This window comes from Meles meles, chromosome 21 (genome assembly GCF_922984935.1).
Source record: "Meles meles chromosome 21, mMelMel3.1 paternal haplotype, whole genome shotgun sequence".
NCBI lineage: Eukaryota > Metazoa > Chordata > Mammalia > Carnivora > Mustelidae > Meles > Meles meles.
In genome coordinates, this window is record NC_060086.1 from 13,204,787 (window position 1) to 13,220,865 (window position 16,079).

At 52.9% G+C, this 16,079-nt stretch overlaps 1 protein-coding gene across 4 annotated transcripts in view; it reads left to right on the top strand.

Moving 5' to 3' along the window:
* RADIL (Rap associating with DIL domain) overlaps positions 1-16,079 on the top strand; it is a 112,029-nt gene that overhangs the window by 22,341 nt on the left and 73,609 nt on the right. For 3 of the 4 annotated variants that reach the window (XM_045993990.1, XM_045993987.1, XM_045993986.1), the window contains exons 3-6: positions 562-722; positions 2,833-2,907; positions 5,360-5,461; positions 6,105-6,244. In XM_045993990.1, coding sequence (XP_045849946.1) covers positions 562-722; positions 2,833-2,907; positions 5,360-5,461; positions 6,105-6,244 — 478 coding nt within the window. Of the gene's footprint in view, positions 1-561; positions 723-2,832; positions 2,908-5,359; positions 5,462-6,104; positions 6,245-16,079 lie in introns of those variants that run through there. The other variant, XM_045993988.1, reaches the window with a different exon arrangement.

Consider the following 16,079-nt stretch of genomic DNA (forward strand, 5'->3'; position numbering starts at 1 on the left):
CTAGACTTCTGCGGGGAAATGATGGGTCAACCAAGGTGTGAAGAGAGAAGGGTTCTCCAGATGGGCCTGGTGGGGAGGGCTATTTTCTCCAGAAGGCGCTAACTACATGGGCAACCACACAGGTGTGGGGCAGCGTGGCGTGCCCGGGGACCGAGACGCTGGTGACCAGTGATGCTTCTTGAGGCCGGGAGCCTTTTGTGTTTTCTACAACCTTCTCTAGAGCTGTGCTGCCCAATATGGTAGCCACAGGCTCCATGGGGTGGCTGAAATTGAGACTAAAATCAGTGAAAATGAAATAAAATAAAAAACTTCACGTTATTGGCAAGTCACGACTCAGGTGCTTGGTAGTCAGGGGCCCAGTGGCTCCCACGCTGGATGGTGCTGGTCTAGGACCTTCCTGCCAGGGTTGGAGGTTCTGTTGGACAGTGCAAGTCTGGAGGAGAGGGTGGGCGTGTGCTTGGGGAAGCTCAGGGACTGCGTACCTCCCTGCTCCCCACGTCCAAGCCTGGCCCTGCAGCACCCGTCCCCTCTCTGCAGCACCCATCCCCTCTCTGCTTTCAGCTCTGGATCATTCCCAGCATCCTCGGCAGCTCCAACCTCTACTTCCTGTCCGACGACGACTGGGAGACCATCTCCGCCTGGGTCTACGGACTTGGCCTTTGTGGGCTCTTTGTGGTGTCCACCGTGTTCCACACCATCTCCTGGAAGAAGAGCCATCTCAGGTGCCTCTGTCTAGTCCACGGGAGGGACGTGGGCTGGGCAGGGTGACCGGAGTGGGTGGCGGGGCAGGCCTAGCTGAACCAGGAGGGGTCTGGGGCAGTGACTGTCACGCTGTCTTTGCCTTGGCCGGCCACCCGGGATTGGGTCCCAGCTGGGCAGACCCACCTCACCCCCATGAACTTCGTTTGTTCACCTCCAAGAGGCTCGGAAAGCAATCCCCAGCTCCCAGTATTGTTACAAGGGACCATCCTAACCATTGTAACCATCAGAATGACCTCCCCCTTCTGGGCACCCTCCCCCACACCGCCCCTCCCCGGATCCAGGCCTCGTACAGACATCACCCATGATCTTTTCAATAATTCTGTGGTCTAGGCATTGTCTCGGATTTTTAAATTTTTGCTTTGCTTTCCATTTTTAAAAACACTGGGGCAAATACCCATAACATAAATGGACTCTCTTCGCCAGTCTGAAGCGTCCAGTTCAGGGGCTTTAAACACATTCACACTGTGGCGCCAGCACCACCAACCGACTCCAGAACTTTCTTCCTCTTCCTGAACGGAAGCTCTGTCCCTTTTTCTGCAGTGACCCCTCATCTCCAGCTTCAGCAGCCCCCTCCTCCACCCAGGAGCCCCATGACTCCGCTCTCGCCCCCATTCCCATTTCCCATTCTTGCCTTCTCCGTGGGTCTTGGTCCTGCCCCACTGTATGAGTTTCTTGTGGCTGCTGGAACAAAAGACCACGGACGGGGCGGCTGGAAACAACAGAATTCTTTCTCTCGTAGTTTAGGAGGCCAGAAGGCCGAGATCCAGGCATCGGTGGGGCCATGCTCCCTCTAAAGTCTCTAGGGGAGGATCCCGCCTCTTCCGCCTTCTGGTGGCTCCCGTGTTCCTAGACTTCTGGCTGTCACTCCCAGCTGCCCGTGTCTTCACACGGCCTTCTTCCCTGTGTGTCTCTTTGTCCAAATCTCCCTCCCCTTTTTCTCACTAAGAAACCAGTCATTGGGTTTAACAAGCCCGCTTAACCCACGGTGGGACTGTGCGGGCCCTTCCTGTCCTCACCTGTCACATAGAGGGTGAGAAAAACAGCACCTGTCTTCCAGGTGGGATTAAAAAGTTAATGCTCGTAAATACGCTTAGACCGGTGATATGCTTATGGCCCACGCTGCACACATCACGCTAGCTGCTGTGGTCACTTTCATTTCTAGGAGGACACGTGATGAAACCACACGCAGGATCCCCGGTCTGTTTTACCGAGGGCTGCAGTTTTCTGGGTAGAACCAGTTTATAGTAGTTATCTCTGGCTCTGTAATACGTTACCCTCAGTCACAGAGGTTTTATTTGTTTTTAAAGATTTTATTTATTTGTTTACTGGGTGAGCAAGAGCGGAGAGCACAAGCCAGGGGGAGCGCCAGAGGGAAAGGGAGAAGAAGGCTCCCCGCTGAGCAGGGAGCCTGACGCGGGGCTTGATCCCAGGACCCCCGAGATCATGACCTTAGCTGAAGGCAGACAGCTCAACTGACTGAGCCACCCAGGCTCAAGTCACAGTGCCCCAGTCACAGGGGGTTTTAAATAACAGGAAACCTTGGAGCATCTATGATCGAGCCTCAGAAATCACCATATTTCTTCAGCCCTCTGTTGGTTACATGTGTTTGCCTTGATCATCGTGGGAGGGGGCCACGCATGGGTGTGGATACCAGCAAGTGGGGCTCTTTGGGCACCATTTTGGAGGTTGGCCACCATGCTGGGCAAGCACTTTGACGGCTACCGTTGGCTACTCAACGTGAGGTCACGACAAAAACAGTGAACATTTATTGAGCACGTCCTGATACGCGCAGTGCTATGCTACGTACCAACGTGCTTAACCCGCATGGCCGCCCTGTGATGGGCTGCGGGTGTCCTCCCCACCCCACAGATCAGAGAGCTGGTTCAAGGTCATAGTCCATAAGTGGTGAGGTTGGGATTCGAACTCAGGTTTTCTGGCTCCAGACCTGGACCTGAACCAGAATGCTGGCACCCAGCCCAGTCCCCCTGCACCTGTGGGCAGGGAGGCACGTTTGTCACAGGGTGTGGCTCTGGGGCCTTAACCCTGTCCCCTACCCCTTCTCTGCCCCAGGATGGTGGAGCATTGCCTGCACATGTTCGACCGTATGGTCATCTACTTCTTCATCGCGGCGTCCTACGCGCCCTGGTGAGTACCTCTGTACCCTCCCCGGCAGGGGTGAGGTGGTGGGGGGTGGGGTGCGGGCCAGGCCTGTCTTCCTCTCTGTGAATGTCTTTTCTTTGGCTGGGTGATCTGTTGACTCCCGCATAAAAGCGTGTCGGTAAATGGATGCCCTCTGCCTATTCTCCTTCTAGAAGCAACTACTTACGACCAGTTTTCTGGGTCTCTTTGCAGAATTATTTTGTGCAAAGAGAGCCCAGGTGTGTGCCCATAATACTGTAAATGCATCAGCGTTCATACTTTTCCTCTGGATTCTAATGCAAAAGGAAGGGCACTTTACAAACGGTGATTTGCTTCTGCTCTCTTGGTGATGTCGCCGGGGGCATCTCTGTGTATTAGTACATTGAAGAATGCCCCGTCTTTTGCTTTGTTTTTCTACAACAGCATAACATTTCCTGGCCGTCCCCTGCTTGTGGATGTTTCTGGCATTGGGGCGCTCTGTCCCTTGGGTAGGAGAGACCTTGCCGCGCAGTCAGTCTCCTTGCTCAGTACCCGCGCCTGGATGTGTTGGCTCGAATCCTATGACGTTGCTAAGAGGCGGCCTTTTCTGACCTCCAGAAACAGTTTCATGTGGCCAAGTGGGTTGATTGGATGTGCGGGAGGAGGTAGACAGACAAAGGGGCTTGGTCACCAGTTTCCGGGCTGGGTGCATGGGAAAGCAGGACATGGGGCAAGGCGGTGTAGAATCATTTGGTGGGTAATTTTCTTTGAATGGCTCCGGTTTTCACGCCGTTTTCTGCAGAGTCCTGGAGGTCCCCCAGAAGACCGTGGGGAGTGGGGGTGTGAGTGACCGTGGGTTCCCCCATCCTTGCCTCAATCAGGAAACCATATTTTTATGTTTGTTTTTGATAGATTGGATTTACCTGTAAGATTCCGGAATAAAATCTTAAAGATTCTTTTTAAAAAAAAAAAAAAAGATTTTATTTATTTATTTGACAGACAGAGATCACAAGTAGGCAGAGAGGCAGGCAGCGGGAGATGGAGAAGCAGGCTCCTTGCTGAGCAGACAGCCTGATGTGGGACTCGATCCGAGGACCTTGGGATCATGACCTGAGCTGAAGGCAGAGGCTTTAACCCACTGAACCACCCAGGCGCCCCTATTCTTAAAGATTCTTGAAAGCCTCTGGAGTAGCAGAGAGAGAGAGGAGCAGAAATATTTGTTTGAAATGCAGCACACTTTTTTTGGGGGGTGGGGGAAGATTCATTTTCTTCTGTTAAAGTCAGGTGGAGATTCAGTGTGATATTTTAGTAAGCAATGACCTGTGTTGTTGAGGCTCCCCCCCACCCCATCCGAGCCAGTCCTCCCATCCCTTCCTCCGCCCGTCCCCTCTGTCCCATTTTATACTGATTCTCCTACCCACCGGCCTGTTTTGTGTCTGTTTGGAAAGCCAGTTAGAATGATCTTCACTGATGGTTCTTCCAAGCGATGAGTCGGTTTATTTATTTATTTATTTATTTTTTTACCTTTAAACTTTCCAGTTATACATGAACTTCTTCATAATAACAATTGGACTCGGAGCCGATTGCTTTTTGGGGGACACGTGGGTGGACAGAGGTTGTATATAAGGCATTCTCATTCAAGAAATTCACTCCAGGAAAAAGTGAAAGGATCCTTCCCCCCAACCACCGCCGTCATCAACTGTCCCTTTCTAGAAGGATCTCCTGCTCCCCACCCGACCAGGGGCTCTGATCGGTGTTCTGCACAGTTACATGTCTCTCTTCACGTGTGCAAATAATGCAATCCTTTTACTCTCCCCTCGCTCCCTGCCACCACACCTAGCGACCCGCTGGGAGATGTCCCCACCTAAGTACGACTCGTCTCCTGTTTCCCAGCTGCTGGGACAATGCCACAGCGTGGTGTATCTGGCAGGGTGCCATTGGGAGACAGAAACCATACAATGATTTGAACGTGGCACATTTGGTATAAAGCATTCATCATAGGAGATTAGAGGAGGGGAGAATCGATTAATGAGCGTCAAACCCCAAATCTAGAGAAGCCCGTAGTGGCAGATACAAGGGGACGGCTACGACCAGGCCTGCCTTTGTCCAGGGCAGAGATACCTTTGCCCACAGGGTGACAGAGAGGCTACTGGAAGGGGCTGTGGGTGTGGCCTGCTGCTGTGGCCAAATGCTGGAGAGAGCAGGGCCCCTGCAGGTGCCCCGGGGGAAATGGCCTCAGTCCTGCAGTGCAGAGAGAAGCCTGCTCTCGGAAGCTCGTGGGAGAATCAGGAAGGAAGAGCCTTTTCCTCTAATCATTGCTTATTGTTTCTGTCAGTTTCTCTGTCTGTCTTTCCACCCTGAGAGCCCACGTCCCACCTGCAGAGCCACGGGGCCCAGGGCTGCTCTGGGGTCAGTCTTCCTAGGAGGGGCTGGGCCCCCGGGGACCCCCTCTCAGGCTGTGCCGTTGGCTCTCTTTCAGGCTGAACCTTCGGGAGCTGGGCCCCTGGGCATCCCATATGCGTTGGCTGGTCTGGATCATGGCCTCGGTGGGCACCATCTATGTCTTCTTCTTCCACGAGCGGTAAGCCAAGGCTGGGGTTGGGGCAAGGGATTAGGTGGGCTGGGCCTTCTCCCTGGCCTTGGGGAGAGGAGGCCCCAGGATGACCCCAAAACATGAGGGCACAGCTCTGCCCGGCATCCTGGGGTTCAGGCCCGGGGATGGCCACCAGAGCCACAACCTGTAGGGCCGATCTGAAGAGATTTTGAAAAAGACCTTGTAGGTCCCGTGTTACCTTTGTTCCCTAAGTGGAATTGTTAGATGAGGGGAGAGGCTCCATTCTGCCATATGAGGAAGGAAACAGAGCTATGGAAGCAAAAGGGAATAGCTGACTTCTGGAATTTCCAGGGAGGGCAAATCTCAGACGGATGGAGGGCAGCTGCCTGGGCCCGGCAGGGAAGAGGTCCTGGGATCCCATGGTGATGACGGCCCCTGGCCCGAGCTGTGGCAGGGGCCCGCACACGTGCTGTATGTACTTAGAAGGGACAATCCTGGCCTGTCCTCCCACCGATGGAGACCAAATCCCGGAGGGAAGGACAGCCGCCCAGGGCCACCCAGCTCTGCCGGCCCCTGCCGCGTGTCACGGGGTGAAGTCCGAGCCCAGGAGGGCTGGGCAGAGGGCGGCGTTCTTCTCACTCTTTTGGTTGGGGTGTCCCCTCCTACCCAGAACGGGGAGCTGTGTGCCGTTCCTCCTGGGGAGGCTGTCCCGAGGCCCAGATGGCTTGTCTTCCTGCCAGGTACAAGCTGGTGGAGCTGCTCTGCTACGTCGTCATGGGCTTCTTCCCCGCCCTGGTCATCCTCTCCATGGTGAGTCCCACCCACCCGGCCAGGGGGCTCCCAGCGGGCTGGAGGGACCCCGAGTGACTCTGGGGATGGCCGCGTCTGAGCCCTTCTGGTGCATGGGCAAGCTGAGGCCTCAAGAGGTACTCAGTAGAGCAGAGAGGCTAGCCCTGGGGGGCTCAACTGGCCTTGCAGGGGCTGACCCCGCCTGACCTCCAGGGAGCATGGTACCCTCCCCGAGTCAGCCCCCATCCCTGTGTCAGGCTCCCTCTGTGTTTAAGGATTCGAGGGGCAGACCCATGGACAGCGAATAGGATAGTGCCTGGCACATAGTAAGTCCCCAGTCCCTGGAGATGGACATGAGGTCCTATTCATGATAGCCTGGCTGGCCTGCGCGCGGGGGCCGCCCCTGAGTGGGTGAGCCGGGATTGGCCGCCATCACCACTGACTGTGGGGACGAGAATCTTTGGGCCACTCCACCGGGCCTGTGAGAGGCAGAGCCCAGGCAGAGAAGCAGCTGGGTGGGCCACACGTGGACCGCCTCGCCTCTGCCAGCCTCAGTTGTCCCATCTGTCAAATGGGCACAGTAAACTCACCAGCCTGGCACCCTCCCGAGTTTATTATCTTACACCGTGGTTATTGGCAGGTGGTAAAATTATATGTCATCAAGTTTAGTGTTTTTAAACGTTGTATAGTTTTACAAACCTAAGCGGTATGGTTAGGAAGGTCTTCCTTTCTCCAAGTTCATGTAAATATTTACCTGTGTCTTCTCCTGTCTTTCTTGTGGTTTAACCTTCCCACTGTGTTTTTCTCCTGGATGCGGTGATACGTCCCCGAGTCCGTAGCCAGTGACGTCAATTATCTGTCATTTCAATGTGCTCCTTTGGTCACACGTTTAATTCACACGTAGATGCGGGTCTACCTTCTATATTTCAGTTGTTTCGCCCAGGGGCCTGTCTCTATCCTGACACCAAACCGTTTTACTTAATGTAGCTTAATTATGTTTTAATCTGTGGCCCCGTCAGTCCGTCTGCTCAGCATTTTCCCAGTGATTTGTATTTATTCTCACAGACTGCCTTTTCCCCTCCAAGTTCATTTTTTTTTTTAAGATTTTATTTATTTATTTGACAGAGAGAGAGATCACAAGTAGGCAGAGAGGCAGGCAGAGAGAGAGGAGGAAGCAGGCTCCCTGCTGAGCAGAGAGCCGGATGCAGGGCTTGATCCCAGGACCCTGAGATCGTGACCTGAGCCGAAGGCAGAGGCTTAACCCACTGAGACACCCAGGCGCCCCTCCAAGTTCATTTTTATTTAAATATGTATATTTATCTATAGGCTGCATAATATTAAATTAAATATTATATTATTGTATCTGTATTAAATATTTTTAAAATTTTAAAGTTAAAATATTTAAATTTATTTTTTAAAAAATTAAAAAATTTTCTGAGAATTATTAAGTTAAACTTTACATTATATAATTTATAGTAAACAAATATTAAAGTTTAAAAAATTAAAAAAATTTTTTTTATTTTTAAAAAATTTATAGGGCACCTGGGTGGCTCAGTGGGTTAAACCTCTGCCTTCAGCTCAGGTCACAATTTCAGGGTCCTGGGATCAAGGCCCACATCGAGCTCTCTGCTCAGCAGGGAACCTGCTTCCCACACTCTCTCTCTGCCTGCCTCTCTGCCTACTTGTGATCTCTCTTTCTGTGTCAAATAAATAAATAAAATCTTTAAAAAAAATAAAATCTTTTAAAAAATAAAATCTTTAAAAAATCTTTACAATATTTTTAACATTTAAAAAAATTTAAAACATTTAAATATATTTTTAAAAAGGTTTAAAAATCTATGAAGAGTATTTAAAAAATAAAATAAGTATGGTGTCATTTAAATGAAAAATGTTTAATTTCTTTAAATTTTAAAGAATTCACTTAAATTTATTTTAAACATCTTATGAATTATATTAAACCAACTATTACATTGTAATATCTTGAAATTTTAAAGCAATTTAAATTTTTAAAAATTTGAAAAATTTTATGAAGTATATTAAATATTACATTATATAATTTGTTAGATAAATATTTTTTAAAAGCTTAGACTTTTAAAAAATTCTTTGAAACTTACTTAAAAATGTATAAATTTTAGGGGCACCTGGGTGGCTTAATGGGTTAAAGCCTCTGCCTTTGACTCAGGTCATGATCTCAGGGTCCTGGGATCGAGCCCCGCATCAGGCTCTCTGCTCAGTGGGTAGCCTGCTTCCCCCTCTCTCTCTGCCTGCCTCTCTGCCTACTTGTGATCTCTCTCTGTCAAATAAATAAAATCTTTAAAAAATGTATACATTTTATAAATTGCATGAAATAAGTACTGAGTTATACAATATCCATCAAACGATGTATTACATATGTTTAAGTACATTATATACTTCTGTATAGTCAGGGTATAGTTAAATACACAGTCCCTACAAAAAATAAGTCTGAAAACGCGTGAAGGAGCCAAGCCCCTCGTCCCCCTCCTCCCCAGTACGGTGCCCCAGCTGCAACCACAATTCAGTTTGTGAGTCCTTTTCGTTTATTTATTTATGTGCAAATCGATGTGGCCATGCAGACATACGGACTCCGTTGTTCCTCTTCCCTGCGACCCACTTTCCACCCTTAGTGCGTGCTGTGGGCACGTCTCCATGACTGCCGCGTGCAGTCCTGCCTGCCTCCTTTGCTGGTGGAGGGAGCAGGAGCGAGGAGGGGCTGGGTCTCCTGGGTCATTAATGCTCCAGTATGACGCTCTCGAGGACCGAGGGCATCCGTGTCCGCAAGGATGCTGAAATACCGTGGAGCTGTTCAGAAGCTGGAGGGGGCTGTCCCTGTGAGACGCGGACGGGTCCCCCCACAGGGTAGTGACCCAAGGTGGAGTTGCAGCATGGGCAAGATGGTGAAGGAACCCCTTTGTCTGGAACAGTCCGTTCCTGTGCCTCGTACATCCACGTGAAGTATCTAGCATGTGTTTCTGGAAGGATACTGTCAGCAGTGGGAGGCTGTAACAGGTGTCTGGGCAGCCCCGGGGGGACGGGGGGCAGGGGGGGCTGGTGTGGCAAGTTCTCCTCGCTCTGTCTCAGCCATTCCCTTTAACCACGAATCACTCATGTGGGTGTTAACAGCACTCATCTCTGATGGCAAGGACTACTCCTTTGTTCTTAATGTTTTTTGTTTGGTTTCTCTACAATTCTTCATCCCGGACCTGTATTCCTTTTAAGAAAGTTGTGATACAGTATACGTAAAACTTGGCTGCTGTGAACCCAGAATAGTCTTCGAGATTTTGATAGAAAGGGTAACATCTGAGAATTAAGTTGGAGAGAATAGACAACATGTGTCAAGACTTCCTACCCAGCCATCTGGGCTGGCTCACCATCCACGTCTCTTTTCGTTTTGGGGTGTGGGGGAGAGGCGGGAGGGGGCTCTCAGCCTTGGCGGCTGCCTCTCTGACCCGTGCCCCACCCTTGTCCTTCCCGACAGCCCAACACGGAGGGCATCTGGGAGCTGATGACCGGAGGGGTTTTCTACTGCTTGGGCATGGTGTTCTTCAAGAGTGACGGGAGGATCCCCTTTGCCCACGCCATCTGGCATCTCTTTGTGGCCTTCGGGGCTGGTACCCACTACTATGCCATCTGGAGGTACCTTTATCTGCCCAGCACCCGGCAGGCCAAGGTGTCCAAATGAGGCGGCCCAGACTGCACAGGGCTGGAGCATCGCGAGAAGTGTTTCTATGAACTCTGGTCCAGAGCACGGCGCCCGCGCCTGTCTGCACGTCCACGGGCAGAGTTGTGATGGGTCGGAGGCCAGAATGTCCTTCGGGTCCCAGGTGAGGAAGAAAGCATGTAGTCATTTTGGCAGAGAAGCAATTAACCCTGTAACGTGTTTCTATTCTAGGCAAGTGTTTCCTAATTCAACCAACATTAACATCCACAGAAAAGGGAGCAGACATTGTCCTGGCAGACTTGAGGGGGACTCTGGGCCCGTGTGGGAGTCGGTGGAGTGTTTATACCCCACTGGCCAGGGCCTCCTCTGCGACCAAAGTCCTGGCTGGGGGATTGTGCCCTGTTCAGGGAAGAGGTCACCCAGCCTGTAGGTCAGGGATGATGAATATCCGTGACCGTAGCAGACATCACCAATCAACTGCAGCATGGTGCGGAATCAGGATTCTTCTCCGGGAGGGGCTCTGGGCGGCCATGAACCTATGGACTCATCACTCACAATGGCATCCCTTAGACTTTCCTGTCCAGTGTGCCCTGCGGTGGGAGCACGGCCAGACGATGTCAGGGGGCCTGCTTATTTCCTGCTGGGGAAGCTCCTGGAGCAGGCCATCTGAGGGGGCAGTGAAGGGAGACTGAGGCAAACCGCCCTAGCAGCCCCTGGCCTTCTGCTCCACATAGCTGCTTCTCAGAACAGAGGAGGAGTGAGTGATGGGGGATGAGGAAGCCGTTACTTGACCATTTCTTCTGCTGAAAAAATCCAGAGATAGTATCAGAGCCATTCGTTCCGGGGGACTTGCTCACCTGCTCCAGATTTAGGGCTTGTGATGCCAGCATTCGGATTCTTGCTTGGTGCTGAGCAGCAGCCCTTGGAGGCTCCTCCGATGAGCCCTGGAGGGAAGGCCTGGCTAGTTTGATAGGGATTTGGGCAAAGCGTCCCCAGCATTGGGATACCCCTACCTCTCAAGCCCCTAGTGGCCCCATGACAAGGCTTCCAGGGACCTGTCCTCAGAGCGTCCCCCTGGGGCCTGGGCTGGCCCCTCTGTAGCTGATGCTTGGACATTTACTGGGGAAGGGGATCCAGGCCCAGCTTCTGAGCTGAACGGGAACCTGGGAAATCTCCGAATCAAGCATCTCTCAAGGCAGACAGTCCTCAGCCTCCAAGACAGGACGCCTTGTGCTTAGTTCTAGTACATTCCCAAGTATTTCAGGGTTCCTGAAATCCCATGTACTGAAGCCAGTTGGAAATCATCAGACACGTTCCTCAGACAGGCGGGTTCTGAGCTGACAGATGCTCTGGGGGTAAGCTTTGTCCGCTTGCCGTGTGTGTGTGTGTGTGTGTGTGTGTGTGTGTGTGTGTCTACACTGGCACACCCAGCCTGACAGATGCTCTGGGGGTAAGCTTTGTCCGCTTGCCGTGTGTGTGTGTGTGTGTGTGTGTGTGTGTGTCTACACTGGCACACCCAGCCTCGAGAAGCTGCCTTCATCCAGTCTGCCCACCGTCAGTTGGGGTCAGGGTTGGAGGTTGGGGTGGGGAGAGGAAGTTTGCGGGGGAGGGCTCCCCAGGGAGGGGCTTGCCAGTGATGGGGGGAGAGGGACACTGACCTGGGACTTCTTCAGTGGCCCCAGAGCTGAGCTCCTTCTGTGACACCTGCATCTCCTTCTGCCCCCTCCTTTTGGCTACTTGATCTTGGATTTTCCCCAAGACAGCCTGCCCCTTTATGCCGACCTTTGGAGGTGCTGGTTCACCCCCTCATCCACCCATCTTACTCCTACTCATTCTCCAAAGCCCTGCTCAGGCATCGGTATTGAGGGACATCTGGCCTTCCTCTGACTTAGGGCTTCCTGCCTACTTCCCATCGCCCCCCCCCCCCCATGCTTACCTACATCGAGGCTCGGAGCTCTGTCCTTCATCACCCTGGTCTTTGCACCTGCCTCCCACCCCAGGATGAGCTGTATCTTGCTGGACTTGACATCCAGTCTGGCTGCTTCTGTTTGTGAGTGCTTGCGAGGGCTTGGGCCAGTTCCTTAACCTCTGCTCTAAGATGGGGATAGTAAGGCAGCACCTTGCAAGTTTGCTTAAAGATTCAGCAGGGTAATGAATGTGAAATACCCAGCCTGGTATTCTGATTAGCTCCTTCCGCTGTCCTTGGGAAGCAGCCTTTGATAATGAAGATGACCCTCGTCCAGGAGTGTCAACTGTGCTGGCCAAAGGAGTGAATCACTAATGGTGAAATTTCTGACTGTGGACAGTTTGGTGAGGACACTGCTGTAGGGCCGTGACCAGGTTCCTTCCCCTTGGTCCAATTCAGGATGTTTCCATGAACCCTTTCTCTTCCTCAGCATCATTGTGAAAGTGAGTTTCCCAGCATTCCATTTCACCCAAACCTAGGCCCTGGACCTCCCCCAAAGTGTGTCACCACAGTGCAGGGAAGGAAAAGATGTTCTTCAGGCCAGTCCCTCCTGTGGCAGTCTGAGCGCTGGGCAGGTGGGATGGAGAGGGCAGAGCACTGGGAACTCAGATGCCAGCTCCCTCTTCCTGGCCACTTTCGAGGCTGTCACATGCTAGAACGACCCAGCCGAGTGGCTGTCATGTCCCAGGGAACCAGGGAGGAGGTCAGAAGGACGCTTCCATGCTCCGGGCTCTTCTGTTGCTGCTCCTGAGTTAGGCGGGCTAGGGGACAGGCCTGGAGGTGACAGCCTGCTTAGCGAGTCCCCTGGCCATCATGAGGGCCAGCCAAGGCAGGTGCGCTGGCTGGTGGAGAGACCTGCCTGCCAGTTGGCAGGCTATCCCTGACAGGCCCTGAGCGGAGCTTGCTGACGGCTGTCCCCGGAGCCAGCAGCTTTCAGGCCATTGGGCTTTAAGCCAACATCACGGACCAGAGCTGCCTTTTTCCCTTGATTGGAAATCGTGCATATGGTGGGAACAGGGCTGAGCGTCCTTTCAGGCTCAGGCTGGGGAGGATCCTAGGAAAGTGCTGGGCAGGGATGGGGGCAGGATGGGAGTTGCAAGGGGGAGTAGAGTGAGGGTCTAAAGCCAGGCTGGTGGTGGGTGGGGGCCCAGCACAGTGGGGTGGCCTGGAGGGCTTCCTGAAAATGCTGCCCGCCTGGGTTTTCACCGCACCAGGCTCTCCTTTCCAAATTCGTCTGCAAGCGCTGTGGCACTGCAAATGTTTTCCCACAGCTCCGCTGAGCTCCTGCATTTGGGGTCAGGCCTCTGTTGGGAAGCAGAGGCGGGGGACAGCTCAGGTGCTTAGAGAGGCAGGTAGAGCTCAGAGGTCTGGGAAATGAACCTAGAGACTTAGTCAAGAAGGCACTGGTCACCTTCGCCCCCACACACTGCGCGACCAGATGCTGAAAGGTGGGTTCTGGGAAACACGTTTTGGGGTCCCGAAAGAACCTGGGGCCATCCCATGTGAGTACGCAGACACATACACTCACTCACGGGTATGGTGCAGCCCAGATGTGAGGGGAAGGAGCAGGAATCTGGGGTGGCAGAGGCTTTACCCAAAGGGCACCCCTCCCGGGGTCCGATCTCTGTGCTGGCGGCTTCCTAGACATTCTTGTCCATTGGTTGACATACTCCCCTCTGCAGGGTAAGGTCCATTTGCTGATCTTACAGAGTGGGAAGCCAGAGCACAGAGAAGTTTGGCGACTTCCCCAAGGGCACCCAGCATCCAACCAGCAAAGCCAAGCTTTGAAGCCAGGACTATCTAATCTCCAAGTGTCAGGTCCCACGGCCGCACCACCTGTTTTCAAGGACACCTGCTGCCCCCGCATCTGTCCTCCAAGGAGGAATGCTGGGCTGAACATTCTTAAGAATTGCAGAAACAAAACAAAACACTGGTGTGTAGCATTTGCTGATTTTTGTGGCATCAATGTTCCCATGGCTGATTTCAAGACGCCGAGGTGACATCACGGAAGATGTCTTGGGAGGGGAAGCCCTTGTCTGGCCCTTGAAGACCTGCATGGTCCCGCCTGGCACACCACTGCCCCCACGGCTTCCCTCACTTCCCGGAACCTTATGGAGCTAGCCAGGGGTCCCTGGGGGCCCTGGCAGGAGGCGGGGTGGGCCTGGCACTGGGCTGCCCAGATTCTCTGCCTGTGGGGTCTGGAACCTGGAGCCAGGAAGGCCTGCTCGGGGTCCAGCCCTACACGGGCCAGCATGCCAGACTCTCAAATCCCTCAGGTTTGGCCAGGGAGCCTCTGCAGGGGTTTGCTGGACCCCAGATCCCGGCTGCCACCCGCCTAGGACTGCTGCTGAGCCAGTAGATCAGGATTGTATTCTGGAGTCTGGATGCCGGTTCCAGAAACCCCACTCTGGAGCTCATCTACTTGGAGGCCATGCCTCGCATGTCAGTGATGGGGTTCCCAAGTCAGAGTCCAGAGGACAGACTTGTGTCCAAGAGCGAAGGACCTAACCATGGCTCTTGCTTTGGGCTATCTCTTTCTCACTGCGTTTCCGACATTCACAAGGCAGGAAATTCACAAATACCCCTTAGCAGCCTGCGTTTCTACACGGGCCATTCCTGAAGTTGGGCTCGATCCCTAATATTTCATAAGCTCTGTGCCAAGCCCTGGGATTTGTGTTGTCTTTACAACAACTCTGCGAAGTAGGTAGGATCTCCTTTCATCGATTTGGAGACCGAGGCTCGGAGAAGTTAAGTAACTCATCCAAGGGCACACAGCAAGTAAGTGGCAGCTGTGGGCTCTCCCCCACTCCACTGTTTGCTCTAAAACACTGGCAAGTCTGTTTTAGGGTTCCCAGCCTGTGGATAGCTGCTGCTGACATGCTGGTGGGCATGTCAACTGGTCTGTGTGCTCTGACCGGTTATACCGAAGGTCTGAGGCTTTGTTCACTAGCCCCGTGTTCAGGTCCGTGTTGGAAGCACTGAAGAAGCTTCCACTCAGGCTTTCAGAAGAGGCTGATCTGGGAGAACGTGTAGCCGTATGGCTCCTAGTGGCCAGGAGGTCGGCAGGAGTGGTGTTGCCCCCATCCCTGGGCTTACTCCCAGGACATTCTCTGACCTGAGGCTATCCTGCTCACACAGGAACTGGACCCCTATAAAGCGCTCCAAGCCCCAGGCCCCGGCGGGACACCCTGCCTGTGCACAGGTGGCCGGCTGGAATCTGTACCTCCCAGGCTAGGAGGCTGAGCAGCAAGACCTTGACCATGAGGCAGAAGGGATGGGACAGCTCAGTTTTGTACCCAGAGTTGGGGGGAGGACCGAGGAGTGACCTGCCCAGGGCACAGAGCCGGGGAGAGCTGGGGCCGGTGCCTTCTCCTCCCACACCCCTCTCTTTCCTTCCCCAGGCACCGTGGCCAGGCTTGTCCCCCTCCAGCGACAGAATGTGCAGCCTGCTGCCTCTCTCACAGCCCAGCACAGGTGGCATGGGGCCTCTGGGTCTGGCAGGAAGGAAGTACCAGCCCCCCCTCGTGGCCTGGTTTTCCGTGTGTGGATGTGGTGCACTTGAACTTCCCACACGCTGTGTGACTTGGGTCAGGTTACTTACCCTCTCTAGGCTTCCCTCTGGTCAGCCGTAAAAGGAACTGGTTGTCTCGCTCGGCTGATTGTCAGCTGCTGGTCGGTTTCCAGACTGTGCATGTCCTGGGTGGGCACAAAGCCCATACGGGGAGGGAGGCTGTTCCATCAGGGACAGTACTAGTAAATCAGTGTTTCTCCAGCCTTTTTATGGTCGTGGAGCTCTTTTGTGCTCTTAAAAACTATGGAGGACACCAAAGAACTTTTGTTCATTATTGTTAGATATATCTAATATTAACATTCGCCATACTAGAAACTCAAACTGAAAGTATTTGAAAGTACCTATTAAATCACGCAAAGGTAAACTCCCTACACGTTAACATCAGTAACATTTTTTCTATTAAAAATAGCTACATTTTTCTAAACAAAAAGAGACTTCAGAGGGAACGTGGCGTGGTTTCACGTTCTGGCGTGGTTTCACGTTCTTGCAAATCTCTTGAACGTCGAGCTCAGCAGAAGCCCACAGTCTTGGGTCTTGGGACTCCCCCGCCTGGGTTTCAGTGAGTGTGTGACAGTCACCTGTGCCGTAGTCTCTGGAAGCCATTTGCATGAAGACAGGACGATGTCACAGTGTCATCATG